We start from the raw sequence: 14699 nt of genomic DNA, 5'->3' as shown, positions 1-14699 counted from the left end.
GAGCAGGCTTCGCAAAATGGTGGGGAGGACAAAGACAGAAAGAAAGAAAGCAAGCAAGAAAGAAAAAAAGAAGGTAAGAAGGTAACAATGACAGAAGCGTTGAGCATGATTTGTTAAAGCAACGCTCCGATGCCATTATCCTCAGCGGTAGAGCTTAGCCCGAGCAACTGACTTGAGGGACCGAATAAGATGCAGAGGTACACTTTCTGCTATGTCCTCTCCGGGGTCCTGCAACGAGGCCAGGTTGATCCGAGGCCCCCACCAAAAATATCTTACGGCACGGGAGAAAACCCCTGACCCCACTTTGTTAGACAAGAGTAGCAGGTCTGTGTCTGCATGCAAGAGTGTGTGTGTGTGTGTATGCAGGAGTGTGTCTGTGTCTGTGTGTGTGTGTGTGTGTGTTTGTTTGCGTGTGTGAGCGTGTATGTGTTTGTGTGTGTGTGTGCGTGCGTGCGTGCGTGTGTGTGGAGTAATTGAACAGGGGCAAAAGGACAGGGGGAATACGCCAGACATGCAGAAGCAAGCAATCAACCAAATTCCTTTTTTTTGTCACCCCGCACACCCAAATTCTCTCCCTCTCTCTCGCCCCGTCGTTCTGCGGCTCTCCTCCTATCTCTCTCGCCCGTCTCCACCGGTGCTCTGACCCCCATTACCCATGCAGGGGACAAGGTGTGCATGTGTGTGAGAGATTGTTTTCTCTGGGCAGAATATGAATGAGCACATGGAAATGAGGGGAATTAGGGAGTGCTGGCCTTTACACACACACACACACACACACACACACACACACACACACACACACACACACACACACACACACACACACACACACACACACACACACACACACACACACACACACACACACACACACACACACACACTTCCCTCTAATGGAATGGCGAAAGTGTCTGCATATGCAGCTCCATGTGTATTTGTGTACGGAGAGAAAGTGTGCGTGTGTGGGAGATGATTTGTCTACATGAGCCTGTGTGTGTGTGTGTGTGTGTGTGTGTGTGATAATCGGTCTCGGCTAGTAAGTGTGTGAGAGAGTTTCTGATTGTGTGTGAGACTTTTGAGTGTGTGCATCAAGCGTGCGTGTCTGTGTGACGATCTGTCTAGGGGTGTGTGCGTGTGTGAGACATTTTTGAGTTTTGTGTGCGTGTACGTATTCGTGTCGAACGATCCGTCCAGCCAAGTGTGTGTGTGTGTGCGTCGGTTTGTGTGACTTCCAAGTGTGTGTGCGCGCATATATGAGTGTGACAAATAGGCCAGCGGGGCCCCTAAACATGGTTTAATCCGGGCCCCTGGCTTGAATAATGGGCCCTCATATCAGCAGTCGACCTGGGGGGGGCCCCTGACGCCCGTCGCTCTGAGCGGCCCTGCCTCTCTGGCCATGCCTCAGCAGGCGGCGGCGTTTAGCTCCAGATTTGTAGCACCACTCTTTCTCCAGCGATCAGGGAGAGGGGGACGGACGGACGGGCTCCGGGCGTTAGGCCTGAGGGGATGTGATGGACGTCTCCGTGGTGGTGGAGCCGGGGGGCGGGGGGGGTACGTGTAGGAGAGAGCACTGAGGCTTTCGTTGTTGATGGGAAATACAACGTTCTGGGAGAAGGATTTGAATGGGTGGCTCTAAGGCAGTAAGTAAGTAAGGCAGCTCAACTTAGTATTTAATTATTGATGTTGGGTAACATTCATTACTTATACACTTACTAATATTTGTACTAAATAATGCCGTGTTGATCGATGAAAATACTCACTGTGAAACTAGAGTACACTTTTCTATTCATTCGACAATCAACTGCTGTCTCCGGTCAACTTAAATTACTTAAATATTTTTCTATACTAGCCTTCCTCACTGTGTGCTAGGCTGCCAGCACTTGTAGGGCCTGTCTGGCTTTCTGAGGATTCTTATTTGAACATTGCCTCTGTGTGATGTTTCATTCAGTGTGTATGTGCGTGTATGCATTCACCGGGTGTGTGTGTGTGTGTGTGCGTGCGTCCCAATTAAGGATTCCAAGCCAGCTCTCAGCTCAGACAGACGACAACTGCAGAGAAGATCAATACCAAGAGAGACCCACCCTGTCTTGTCACACACACACACACACACACACACACACCTGACTAAATGCATCATTTATGACCTCTCCAGAAGGCAACTCTCCCACTAGTAAGAAAACTCATCAGAAAGTCATAGGGTTTGGCTGTTTGTCCGTGCACGTGTGTGAGTGTGTATCTGTATCCGTGTGTGTGGTCTGATGTGGTTATAGAGTGGCGAGAGTGATTTTCTCTCCCACTGTGTGTGCGTGTGTGCGTGCGTGCGTGTGCGTGCGTGCGTGCGCTTTCAACCTACTTTTCGATCTCGCTGTTTTTACAGGTTCGCGGCACGGAGGAGGACGAGGAAGAGGAGCAGGAGGAAGAGGAGGGTGTGTTGGGGTCCGGCTTGCTGCTCTCACCGTTGCTCGTCGATGGCATCTCTGGAGACACGAGGAGAATGGGGGTTTGAGGGACATTCACATCTCGCACAATTTTTTGTGTTTCTCAACTGCCGGAAAATAGGCAAAAATAGTGAAAATAGTGCAGGAAGACATTTGGAAAAAAATTCCACAAAACTTTGAACCCGCACCACTCTTACATTTATTACGTTTGCTCGGGTCTCCATGTGTGTGCTATGACTCACCATCGCTGGCCCATTTGGAGAACTCTGGCGTTATTCTGGCGGTAGGCATCCCACCGCTGCTCCATTCAGAGAGGACACAAAGGTTAGGGATTAAAGACTGCACCTCCCAGAACCCCTCGGTTGATCTGATTCTATGTCAGTTATGTCAGGGCGAAGCTTTCGGCTGTCTGTACATGTTAACACATTAAGGACACACGAGGATAAAGTAAAAAATGTAATCACAAGAATGTACAAGAAATGCATATCATGGCGTCATCAAATTCAAATCTTTAAATATAGACGGACTTTAGCATGCTACGCAAGGCTACACCATGGATGTACTTGAGCATGCTATGCTACGCTAGGCTAGGCTACAGCATGGACGTACTTGAGCACGCTATGCTACGCTAGGCTACACCATGGACGTACTTGAGCACACTACGCTACACTACGCTAGGCTACACCATGGACGTACTTGAGCACACTACGCTACACTAGGCTACACCATGGACGTACTTGAGCACGCTACGCTAGGCTAGGCTAGGCTACACCATGGACATACTTGAGCACGCTACGCTAGGCTAGGCTAGGCTAGGCTAGACCATGGACGTACTTGAGCACGGCGCCCCGGAGCGCCTCCCTCTCGCGGGCCTCGCCCTGGTCCTCGCCGGCCCCGGAGCAGGGGATGACGTCGGCCTCGGTGTACTGGGCCTTGCCGTACTCCAGCGTGTCGTCTCCGTCCACGTCCAGGTCGCCGTCGCTGTCCGCCGCACTCTCCTTGGTGCCGCACACCACGAAGCCCGTTCCTGAGGGCGAGAGAGGCAGCGAGAGAGCAGGAGAGAGAGAGAGCGAGAGCGAGAGCGAGAGAGAGAGAGAGAGAGGAGAAAGCAATTGGTTAGAACAAACATTTTTATATATTGCAGTCATTTAGGACAATAAGTCATCGTACATTTTTTTATGACGTAACCCAACATTGAATTGTTGTGATTTTCCACATGTTTTTTCCTGTGTGTAGAATGTAACAAATTCAGTTCAACCAAGCGCCATTTGAGACGTTTTACCCCGCACATTAACCAATTGTTTATATTGTTGATATTAATTGATTGTAGCTCTTTCATTGTTCGATCACCGATGGAATAATAGTATAAAAAAGTTCAAACTGCAGTAAAGGAAGACAAGAGAAGAAAGGTGTGTGTGGAGGGATGGAGTGAGCAGAGAAGGAGGGGGAGGGGGGGGTGAGTAGGGAGGGTAGAGGCGACCTGATGAAGATGGACAGGTGAGCCATCCATCTTCGCTCTGTGCATGTGTGCGCCTGAGTGTGTGTGTGTGTGTGTGTGTGTGTGTGTGTGTGTGTGTGTGTGGCACTTCCATAAACCCTGAGATGAACGCCCAGACAAACTCTTACCGCTGCCTGACTGCCCCTTTCAGCTCCACTTAGCAACACCAACCTGTGTGTGTGTGTGTGTGTGTGTGTGTGTGTGTGTGTGTGTTTGAAGGCATCGTCTATCTCTCGTCCGTGTTTGTGCAACTGTCTGTCCTTCTGTCACTTACTCCACGTCTTAGAGTGTGTGTGTGTGTGTGTCTCCATCACTTACTCCCTGTCTGTCCAACCATGTGTAGGTAACAGATTTTTTTTTCTGTGTCTACTTGTCTATTCAGTCACACAAAGAGGTGCATGTTCGTGTGTGCGTTTTGCTGTAGTCATAGCCTTGAAAAACCTGACAGCCATGAAATTCACACCTGTCCCCAACATTCCTCCAACGTTCACGTCTACAGTGAGCGACCCCCCCCACACACTAAAAATGAAACAAGCACAGCGCTGCGCTACATGCCATGGTACATGCTGCGCTTCATGCTAGAACATCAACCACGCGCCTGTGTTCCAGATCCCTCCTCCTCTCCTTCTACCTGTTCTGACCATGCAATTCATCCCCCTCTCCGGAAGAATCCGTAATAGTGCAAATGGAGAGAGAGAGATGCAGAGAGAGAGAGATGCACAGAGAGAGAGAGATGTACAGAGAGAGAGATGTACAGAGAGAGAGAGAGAGAGAGAGACACAGAGACAGAGAGAGAGACAGGGACAGAGAGAGAGAGAGAGAGTCTGACAGGCGTTACTATAAAAAAGGATAGCGGTGCGGTTGTAATACGCCACTAATGTCGGGGCCCCATTTCCAACAGGCCCCTGGTTTTTAGCGATCCAATAAAAAAGGGCCCTTTACCTTTTATTTGGTCCCGGTGGCGGTGGCAGCGAGGGCCGCGGCTCGTAACATAAACCCGAGCCCCACAGCGGCCCGCGGTAAACGGCAAGTATCGCCCAGAGGGCAGTATTAAGGCCGTATGTGTGTGACGAGCCAAAGAGATAGAATATATAGCAGAGGGAGCATATTCCAGCATATTGGTGGATCATGCTCCCTTCTGCTTTTTAATATCTCCATGTCGTTAACAGACCTTCTTTATTACAAAAATGTCATAAGTAGAGCGCAGAATCCAGAATATTGGTGTATTGTGGTTCCTCTACTTATAATAATCACTGTGGCGTTAACATACACCTGCTATATTATACATATTTTAAGTAGAGGGAGCATATTCCAGCCTATGGGTGAATTATTAGAGTTGCTTTTGCTACGATAACTTATTTTCTATATATAGTAACACAGACATGATCGTTTTGTATATAATAATATATATATTTGTAATATAATAACTGTACTCCTAGTACAGATGGAATTCAATTATACAATGTTGAGCTTTAGTCTCGAGTGCTAATGCAACTATATGCTCAGATTAGGGGGTGTGCTACCCACAATGCACTATGGTTGGGAGGAGCTGGAAGACCCGAGAGTGACGGGCTGTGAATTGCAGAGCGTTTCATCAGCCAAGCGGCAAATGGGCGGTTCGAGACAACCCGCACGCTAATGTGAGAGGGAGGGGGAGCGAGAGGGAGCGCTGGCTCCGAGGTGGAGAGAGGAGGAGATCGTTGGTAATCAAATCAATGGATCGAAATATGGATCCTGTGGCCGCTTGGTGACAACAGCAAGTGGAATTTAACTTTCGGACTATTGCTACGGACAGGAAATAAATCTTGGATCGTGCACAGAAGGTTCAAAGGGTCAATTAAAAAATTATTATCAAATCAATGTCGTACCTAATGCCTAATGAACAGCTTTTATTATTGAGTGTAAACTGGTAAACGGACACAAGTCTACGGCCTGGAAAACCAAGCAACAAACGAAAGGTTTGAGACGTGAATTGGACAGTGGAAATCGGAGAAGTGACAGTTGCTACGGTCCACTCGGATCACCTGATGGGTAGATATGTCTTACGTGGTCTTAGAGGCGTGTGGTCGTCCGTGTGCACACGCACACACTTGGTCTTTCTCTCCGGTGTGTGTGTGTGTGTGCTTGTGCACACGCTAGTGCACATGCCGTGCGACTATCTGTCCCTCTAAGCAGTGTTGGCAGGCCAATCTAATCTAGCTGGCGAAAGGTCAGAGTCACTTTAACTGCCTTTCACTCACAGTGCATACTGCCACACACACACACACACACTGACAGAAGGCCCCACACAGACACTGACACACACAAACAACCATCCTCTTCCCGTTCCTCCACCCATTCCCTCTTTTAAGCTTATTTAACCCTTGGATTCCTCCTCTCCTTTTCTCCCCTCTTCCTTCTGTCGAGATTCTTCCCTCCATCTCACCACTGTTATTTACTCAATTCTACTGCTTTTATCAAAAGGACTGTCCACTGTTTAAACTCTTTTTGTCCCCTTGTCTTGCCATAGAGTAATTATTTACTATTAAATAAAAGGCACCATATCCCCATTTATTGTTTGTTTCTCACTGGTAAGTTACGATTGAACAGTTATACATAGAAAATTGAGCACAAAAAAACAACATTACATTTAACACCCGGCAGCCAAAGAACAATTGGCCAAAAGCAAAAGAAAAACTAGTTTTTCTCTGTACAGTGTCACCCAAGGTTATAACGACAATGGAACACACAAAATGTCCGCCTAGGGTGCCCCTTAATTACAGATACACACATCAGCTCCCCCCTTTCCACTGCCTGTGTTGCCTGCACCTTAATAAGACAAGGGGCAATCAATACAAGAGTGAGCACGCGCACACACACACACACGCTGATTTCTAAAGCCACCTCATGCATATCGTTGACTCTCGACACGCCAACTACACGTGTTCCCTCTGCCAGGTAACACGCTTCCTGACATTAACACGGGGCACTTCCAATCTACATACGTGTCGCTGTGGTTACCCCCAAGTGATTTAAAGAGAGAGAGAGAGGGAGGGGGGGGGGGGGGGGGGCGATCAAAGGACACGTCAGAGAGCCTTGGGAGCCCAGATCGACCCAATCGGGCGGCCTCAGGTGACACCCCGTTGCCATAGCAATTATCGTGACCGCTCGCGGAGAGGGAGAGAGAGAGAGAGAGAGGCAGGAGGGGGGCGAGGAATGGCAAAGGTTGTGGCGCTATCGTTGTGCCATTTACAGGTCAGAGATGGGGAGACACAAAGAGATGAGACGGCCATCTTTGAAGTCCTTTTTCAAAGCAGCCCCCTCTCAACATCTGCTCTTTCCTTCAGGCCATCTTCAGCATTAATCCCTCTTCCTCTCCCTTGTCCCCCTCTCCATCTCTTAAGGCCCCCCCCCCCCACCCCCTGCGCTGTTATCCTGAGCGGAGATCTGTCTGTGAGTCTGTCTTCCAATCGCTACACTCACTGATGGTCAGACATGATGAAGCGTTGAGATCCGTCCGGCCGGCTGCCTGTCTGTAGATGGCGTGTGGGGTCCTTATCTCGCAGTGAAAATAATTCACGCCAAGATGACATGAAGCCCAGGCGAGTTTCCTCCCAATGAAAGCAGAAGACGTGACATTCTGCCATGACGTTTCTATGACGACTAAAAAAGCGGACAGGTTTAAAAAAGAAAAGGAAAAAAATAATAAAGCAATGAATAAAGCAATACTTGCCAACTTTGTTAAAGAACTAGTTCACCGGTGGACATATGAAGGTTAATAATTATATAAAGTAAATAATTCTATGTATTATAAATGTGCAAAAAAAATTTAAATCGGTTCATCCTAGCCTGAGAAAAGGCAGAAAGAGTGTTTTTATGGTCTGTCTCTCTCTGTCTCTCATCCTCCAACTACCACGATGCATTGCGCTCGCTGCCCCGCCCGCCTGTTTCGGTTTGGAGGGGGGGAGGACCACATGTCATGCACGAGTGGTCGCAGCCGCACGCACACTTTGTGTAAACATATCCCCGTGATATGTTGACTAGTTTAGACTTCTGCTCTCGTTTTTTCAAACGCAAAAATGCCCAATAGTTGTTTGGTACCCGGTTGCACCGAAAAGTCTTGGAAGGGACAGAAAGTAAGTTTTCACGTTTTGCCAGTGAGAGACAGTGAGCGTTGCAAACGATGGCTGCGGGCGATAAACAACCCCACAAATGGAGAAGACGCCAGTATTAAAATGATTAAAGGTAAAACGATATGCAGTCTCTATTTCAAACTGGAGGATTATGATAGAAATCTTTTCGGCATGATGAGGCACGCTCTAAAACAAACTGCTGTTCCGTCCGTCTTCGCTGTGGGCCCGTTCCCAGATGACGAACAGGCCTGCGCTTCTAATGCGCCTCCCTCAGCAAAACGCACTCGCCTACAGGTAAGACTGTCCTAATATACTACTATATTTCTGTTTACAAAGTACACAATAATAGCTTGAATACTTTACAAAATCACTCCCTAATGATCATGTTTTCATTTTCATATTCTTTTCCCTTTATTTTATTGCATACAGGGCCGCTGGAGGTCTTTCACAGTGCACTGCTCAAGTACCCATGTTCCATGGGGATGGAACGGGTGTTAGTGTCCATAGGCGAACCGAGCAGTTCACTCCGGCGCGCTCCGGCTCCTCGTCCGCAACAGGCAAGGCTTGTTCAGCTGCAGCCTCCTCCTCCATTTGTCTCAATTCTTCCTGGCTGTAGTGTGGCTCGTACAAATGGCCCTGAATGTCCGAATCCAACGATATATTTTCAAAATCCACTTTGGCTGTTTCCCATTGCAAATTTTCTTCTGCCATGGTCGGAGGTTTGTGTCGGTCTAGTTCCCTAGCTAAGCGGTGAAGAAACATGGCGGACATTGCGTTTACATCTCGTACGCGAGCTCCTGCCCCTCTCATTCCTTATTGGTGGGCTTACAAATTTGCGGAACTAGTGGTTTGTAGTCCTCGGCCCTTCTAGCAGGCAAGCAAAGTTCTACTGAGATGATGTCAAATGCGTCATTTGACGTCATCTCAGGAGAAATGTAATCAGGACAGCTGGGCGACTGGAGGCCTGGGTTAGACTGAGGGAAGAAACACACTTTTTTTTATATTATAGCGATTTTATAATGATAGAACACCGGTTCTGAATCGGTGAACTATTCCTTTAAAGAGTGAAAGTGTAGAAGTTATGGGGGGAACCTGTGATGTTCTGTACTAATAGATAGGCAACTTCTACCTCCGGCATTGCAAGAAGGCACAGGCACAGCCGCGCACACACACACGGGAAAGATGTCTCAGCTTCTGCCAAAATGGCTCTTTGAAGCCCAGTAAGCTGGAGAGATACAGGGAAGTGTCTCACTCACTCTCCCCCCTCAACCCTCTCCCCCTCCTCTCTCTCTCACACACACACACAGAAGCATGTTGAAGTTGAATCACAACCTGAGCTTGTTCGATTTCCACTCCCCTCCCCAGGCTGTCTGCTCCTGTCTTTGGATGGTGGGGGGGGGTCCGCCTCCTATGTCTAGCAGCTGGCTTTCTTCCGGGTTCTCAAAGAGAGGCTGCTGGCGCTTCACAGAGATAGACCCTGCTTTATCCTGCCCGAAGACCACCCCCCCCCCACGGCCCTCACACACCACACACACACACGCAGACCCCCCCCCTCCCCGCCCCGCATCCCTCAGCTCAAGGGAGACCCAGCTGGCTTCAGCCGTGTGTGTGCGTGTGTGCGTGTGCGTGTTTTTGAACCACAGGATCTTTTAAGGAGGAAAATCCACCTTCTGAGTGGACCTACACGTGTGTGTGTGTGTGTGTGTGAGGGGGGGGGGTCTCTCCTGTGTTGTCTCCTTGGGGGCACCTCTGTGGTCCGTGTCACATCACACAGCAGCCCATTAGAGAACAGCAGAAGGGTCCTGTCCACCCCCTTAAACACTCAACACTAAACACAGGCTCAATGAGGGACAGAAAGAGAGGACTGTCACTCCCTCGTTCGCCCCACCTGCTACTGCTGTTTGTCTGAGCTTTAGTTGGGATTTCAACATTGATCTGCCTCCTCTGCTCCTGTGACAGAGAGGTGTGTGTGTGTGTGTGTGTGTGTGTGTTAAATGGGGTTGGGCAGGGGGTAGGTGAATCTAACTGTGTGTGTGTGTGTGTGTGTGTGTGTGTGTGTGTTTAAACAGATCGAACAGGGATGGAGGAGGAGAGAGACGGAGGGATAAAAGTGGAGTAGGAACTGTGAAAAAGGGGAGGCTCTTACAATTTCATCCTCACACGTCGTGAAAGCACACACACACACACACACACACACACACACTTCAAAGTAACTCAATGGAGACTAAAAGTGTGACCTAGGAAAGATGTTGAATATGTCTCTTGTTTATTTTGTGGTTTAATTCTACTTTATCTTTTATAGTATTTGTACAATTCTTAATAAGCTGAGAGCACCAAAACGACACAGGCCGTACAACCTTTATATTGGAAGCTGAAAATGTTTGAATGAATTATGAATCAGAGAGGAAAGATCTGAGAGATCCACATTCATGATGTAGGGGGTAATTTGTTGTGTGTGTGTGTGTGGTGTACATGTAGGAGTGTGTCTGGAATGTGTGTGTGTGTCAAGAGGGCAGTCTCTGTGGTCCCTTGTGGCCTACTCCTTGGTCCAGTTCTATAATTGCATTGCAGGGCCAATGTGGTCCTACACACACGGACCAACACACATACACGCACGCACACACGCAAACTGTCGCACTCGCACAAACACACGGCAGGTCAATCGCCCAACTAAATGTGTTTTCCTTGGCCTGGCTGGAGGAGGAGGGGTGGGGGGTGGGGGGGGGGCATCTCCGGTGGTCACCAGAGCCGGCAGGAACCATTACGGCTCCCCCAGTTGCCATCAGCCCTGCTTCAGGAGCGCTAACGCTCCTGCGACAGGACAGAACCAAGGCCAGATAACAACACTGAAGGAGCCAAATGGAAGGACAAAGAGAGAGAGAGGGGGTGGATGGAGGGAGAACGGGGGTGGGTGGAGGGAGAGATGGAGCTGAGCACACAGCTTGAAGGGTCATTGCCATCATCATCATCACCACGACGGTGGCCTTTATCTTTATAGGCAATCTCTTCAACCTGATAACATTCCCCTGTTTTATTAGCATCCACAGGCTAACCACACAGAACTAATTTTGTGTGTGTGTGTGTGTGTGTGTGTGTGTGTGTGTGTGTGTGTGTGTGTGTGTGTGTGTGTGTGTGTGTGTGTGTGTGTGTGTGTGTGTGTGTGTGTGTGCGTGTGTGTGCGTGCGTACGTACCTCTGAAGCCTCCCTCCAGCAGTGCGGTGGCTCGGATCCTCTTTTGCCCCGCCCACTCGTATTCCTCGAAGCCCCGCCCATTCTCGCCATCGGCAGAGTCGTCGTCGCCGAACGCGCCCTCGCGCTGATGTCACAACACAACACGCCGCAGGTCAATACAGGTGACGTCATAGAACGCCACAACCACTATAACGACACAGTTGATCTGTTACGCAACATGTTTTTAACAGATCAATTTAAGACTACAAAAATAATGCTATGAATTGATATTTATACTTGAATATATAATGCCTTATATTATATCAATAATGTATGGGGTTCACTCTCACAATGTTTTGTCCAATCACAACTGTTATAACTGCCAACAAATAAATGTGTTGTGTTTGGTAAGTGTTCGGTTGGTCTAGTGCTGGTTAGTGACTCTACAGATCAGAATATGATAGGAAAGAGGGAGATTATTAAATTCATTAAAACAGTAACACACTAACAGTGATGTGTGTTGATTGGCTACTAGAATAACAGACAGTTGTCCACCAGCTAATCAATCGCAATTAGTGCAAATTCCCCCCACTGAAAAACAGTGATTATCCCATCTACAAACACCACAGTCGCCACCAGTTCAAATCTATACAGGAGGTACAGAGGGGTAAAGTGGTTTATTCTACGCATGCCATTGGTCGACTTCTACAAGAAAAGAGGTGATTGGTCGGAATCCGTCCGGAGAGAGTGAAGTGCTGAGAGGCTGTCTGGACTGGTAGAGGACGGCGATAGGTTGGAATAAAGAGAAAGAGGAGGGGTGCTTGTGCTTGAACGTGGGCTACCTGGATAAGGCATTGTTCCACATGTCTACTCATCTCCTCCTCGCTCCCAGCCAACGGCACGCTGCACAGCGGACATACCTGTCCCCCTTCCTCTGGCTTCCTCCTCTTCATCTTTCCTATACGGGCTGGAGGGAGAGAAAGAGGGGAGAGACACATGGTTAGCACCAGCACCCCGTACAGTTTCATAAAAACATGTATATGCAGTGAATTAAGTGAGTCCGATTCTGATAACAGAACGTATACGTGTTTCGGGTTATGTTGAAGAAAGCGTATGTCGACACGCGTACGGTTCTCCACCCTCACCTAGCATCTCCCCCACCTCTCTCGCTCTACTCTTAAACTCTCCTACTTCCTTCCTGTTCATTACTCCTTATTCCTCCCTCCGTCCGTCGATTCAATACATCACGTTACCCACAAATCTAGCCGTCTCCTTCTACCTCCATCCCCATCCCTCCCTCCACTATACAAATATACACACATATATATCTATCTATATATATATATATATATATATATATATATATATATATATATATATATATATATTTATATTTCAAATTAGAGATTTAACAGCATAGAACAGATTAGGCTGTTAAACCCTGATTCCTCTGTGGGGTTTGCTAAATGCTAATAGCGCGGCGGTGCAGGAACATTAACTTTAGATGGCATAGTGGAACCCCCAGGAGGAGGGGGGTAGAGGGGCAACACACCGCCACGGGAAAAGACAAGGCGAGAGAGAGAGAGAGAGAGAGAAGGGGGGAGAACGAGAGCAGAAGAGAGTGAGAGCGTGAGAGAGAGGCTACTAATGCTAAAAGGTTGAAGACTTTGTTTAAACAAAGTCGTTCATGGCCCCCTGGTAAATACTGGGGCTGAAACCTAGAGTGTTATGAGGGTAGTGGCTGAGAGACAAGAGCATTCCAAGTCATATTCCTCACTGGTTTCTCATTAGCTTCTTATTTGTTTTCACTTTTGAGTAGAAACAACAAATGGGTCAGGATGAATTATAAAAGACTATCTAGTTGGGTGTATCCATTTACTGCAACATATGGGTACTGTAATTATGGACACAAATAGTTACTATTGAATCACTACTATTCAATCTAGTCATGCGAACAGGCTCAATCTTGCAGTGCATCAACAATTTATAATAACACAGAAATGAATCTAGCCCTATTTTAATTTAACAAAAATAATTTTGTTAAAAAGAAAGCTCAAAACAATTACTAGTATTTGTCTAATTCTGTAGTATTTCTAAGTATTTACTTAACATAATAGGTATTTATTATTTTCGTTCTCAAAGCACTTTTTAAAACCGTTTAGAAATGTATTTTTTCTCAATAAATGTACGTTTTATCAATAGGATCTGTGATTAATTGAATGTGTAATAACAACAGCATAAAGACTATTGGGACATGAAAGACACTTTTCGTTGTGATGTGGTTTAATGACATTGAAAAGAAAAATACATTAAAAGTTTAGATTATGAATGAGGGTGTAATATAGGATGTATATACATACCATTCAGTCTTGTTTGCCTATTAGCCCGCACTCGTAAAAACGTCTGCAATACAGAGAAAGGAAAGAGAAAACATGAACATTAGATGTGGCTCAATCGATATAAAACAGTGATATGGTGATATGCAGCTTTTTAAGGTAAGATTGCATTGGATGCTGCAGGGATATCATGGCCAGAGAAGTAAACAAAAACCTACATGTCTTTTCTTGCCCTCGACCTCCTCCATAACAGAGCTGTCAAGTTTCATTTAAAACATTTTATGCCGCTAAAACGCACTAGAGAAAACTTGCCATGAACGGCGGGCGAAGTTGTACACCACTTTAAATATAATGTTGAGAGTATAATTTTAAACGGATGGTAAAGGATTTTAAGTGGCGCTTCGGTCGGCATATACAACATTGTCAGACGCCATGTTGGCTTGTTTTGATCATGTGACTTCGCTGGAGGATGTTCAGGTCGAGTCAAGTGTTATTCTTATATTCCGTCGCTAGGGGGCAGCAACACGTTACGTGAGTCGTCTGTCTACGGCGACTCATTAAAGGAGTTAAAAATAGTTGTACTGTTCTTAATACAATTCTTTTTCATGTAATATATTTCAGTAAATTAAGAAACCTACATTGTCTATGTATTAGAATATTAATATACAAAAAAAACGATATAGCCTATATATTAATATAGGGGTAAATAACTAACATGGTCATTATTTGATACCTTTTTCTACTGTATTTAAAATAGTAAGTATTGTTCTGTGTGAGTGCGTGTGTGTGGGGAGGGATCTCAATGCATTTTACAGGTGCCCTCTCGTTGACACGGCAACAGCGAGTGGGCACTTGGTTCACTCCTCCCCCTCACCCCCAACCCCCACACTCATAATAATAACTACGGACTCTGGAATTAGCCGCCCTATTCTCCTTCCCGACGCTATTACGGCACGCACACGCCATTACCGCACGCACACACTCGCCAAGAGGCAACCGACAGGTCAGGTGGTTTGGAGAGCCACGATGGAGAGTGTGAGAAAATAAAAGGATAGCAAGAGATTGAGAAATTAGATTGAAATGGATAAGGAGGGAGAGAGAGGGGGGAGAGAGAGAGAGAGAGAGAGAGAGAGAGAGAGAGAGA

General features: G+C 47.0%; 1 protein-coding gene across 2 annotated transcripts; it reads right to left on the bottom strand.

The window, feature by feature from the left end:
- Nucleotides 1-1862: 1862 nt before the first annotated feature.
- On the bottom strand, nucleotides 1863-13975 carry LOC311376238 (E3 ubiquitin-protein ligase RNF220-like). Of its 2 annotated transcripts, none has more exons than XM_084491095.1 (7): nucleotides 13774-13975; nucleotides 13580-13622; nucleotides 12140-12186; nucleotides 11241-11364; nucleotides 3273-3465; nucleotides 2681-2736; nucleotides 1863-2477 (listed from the first exon to the last, which is right to left on the bottom strand). In XM_084491095.1, exons 1-7 carry the CDS (start codon nucleotides 13822-13824, stop codon nucleotides 2350-2352), a joined length of 642 nt encoding a protein of 213 aa, XP_084347221.1. In that variant the 5' UTR covers nucleotides 13825-13975; the 3' UTR covers nucleotides 1863-2349. The 2 variants fall into 2 exon arrangements, with proteins under 2 accessions (XP_084347221.1, XP_084347220.1); XM_084491094.1 differs by having other exon boundaries at nucleotides 1866-2477; nucleotides 12062-12186.
- Nucleotides 13976-14699: the final 724 nt, after the last annotated feature.

The sequence above is a fragment of the Micromesistius poutassou genome (genome assembly GCF_964030765.1).
Source record: "Micromesistius poutassou genome assembly, contig: SCAFFOLD_5240, whole genome shotgun sequence".
Lineage (NCBI taxonomy): Eukaryota > Metazoa > Chordata > Actinopteri > Gadiformes > Gadidae > Micromesistius > Micromesistius poutassou.
This window is presented reverse-complemented; position numbering and strand designations above follow the sequence as displayed.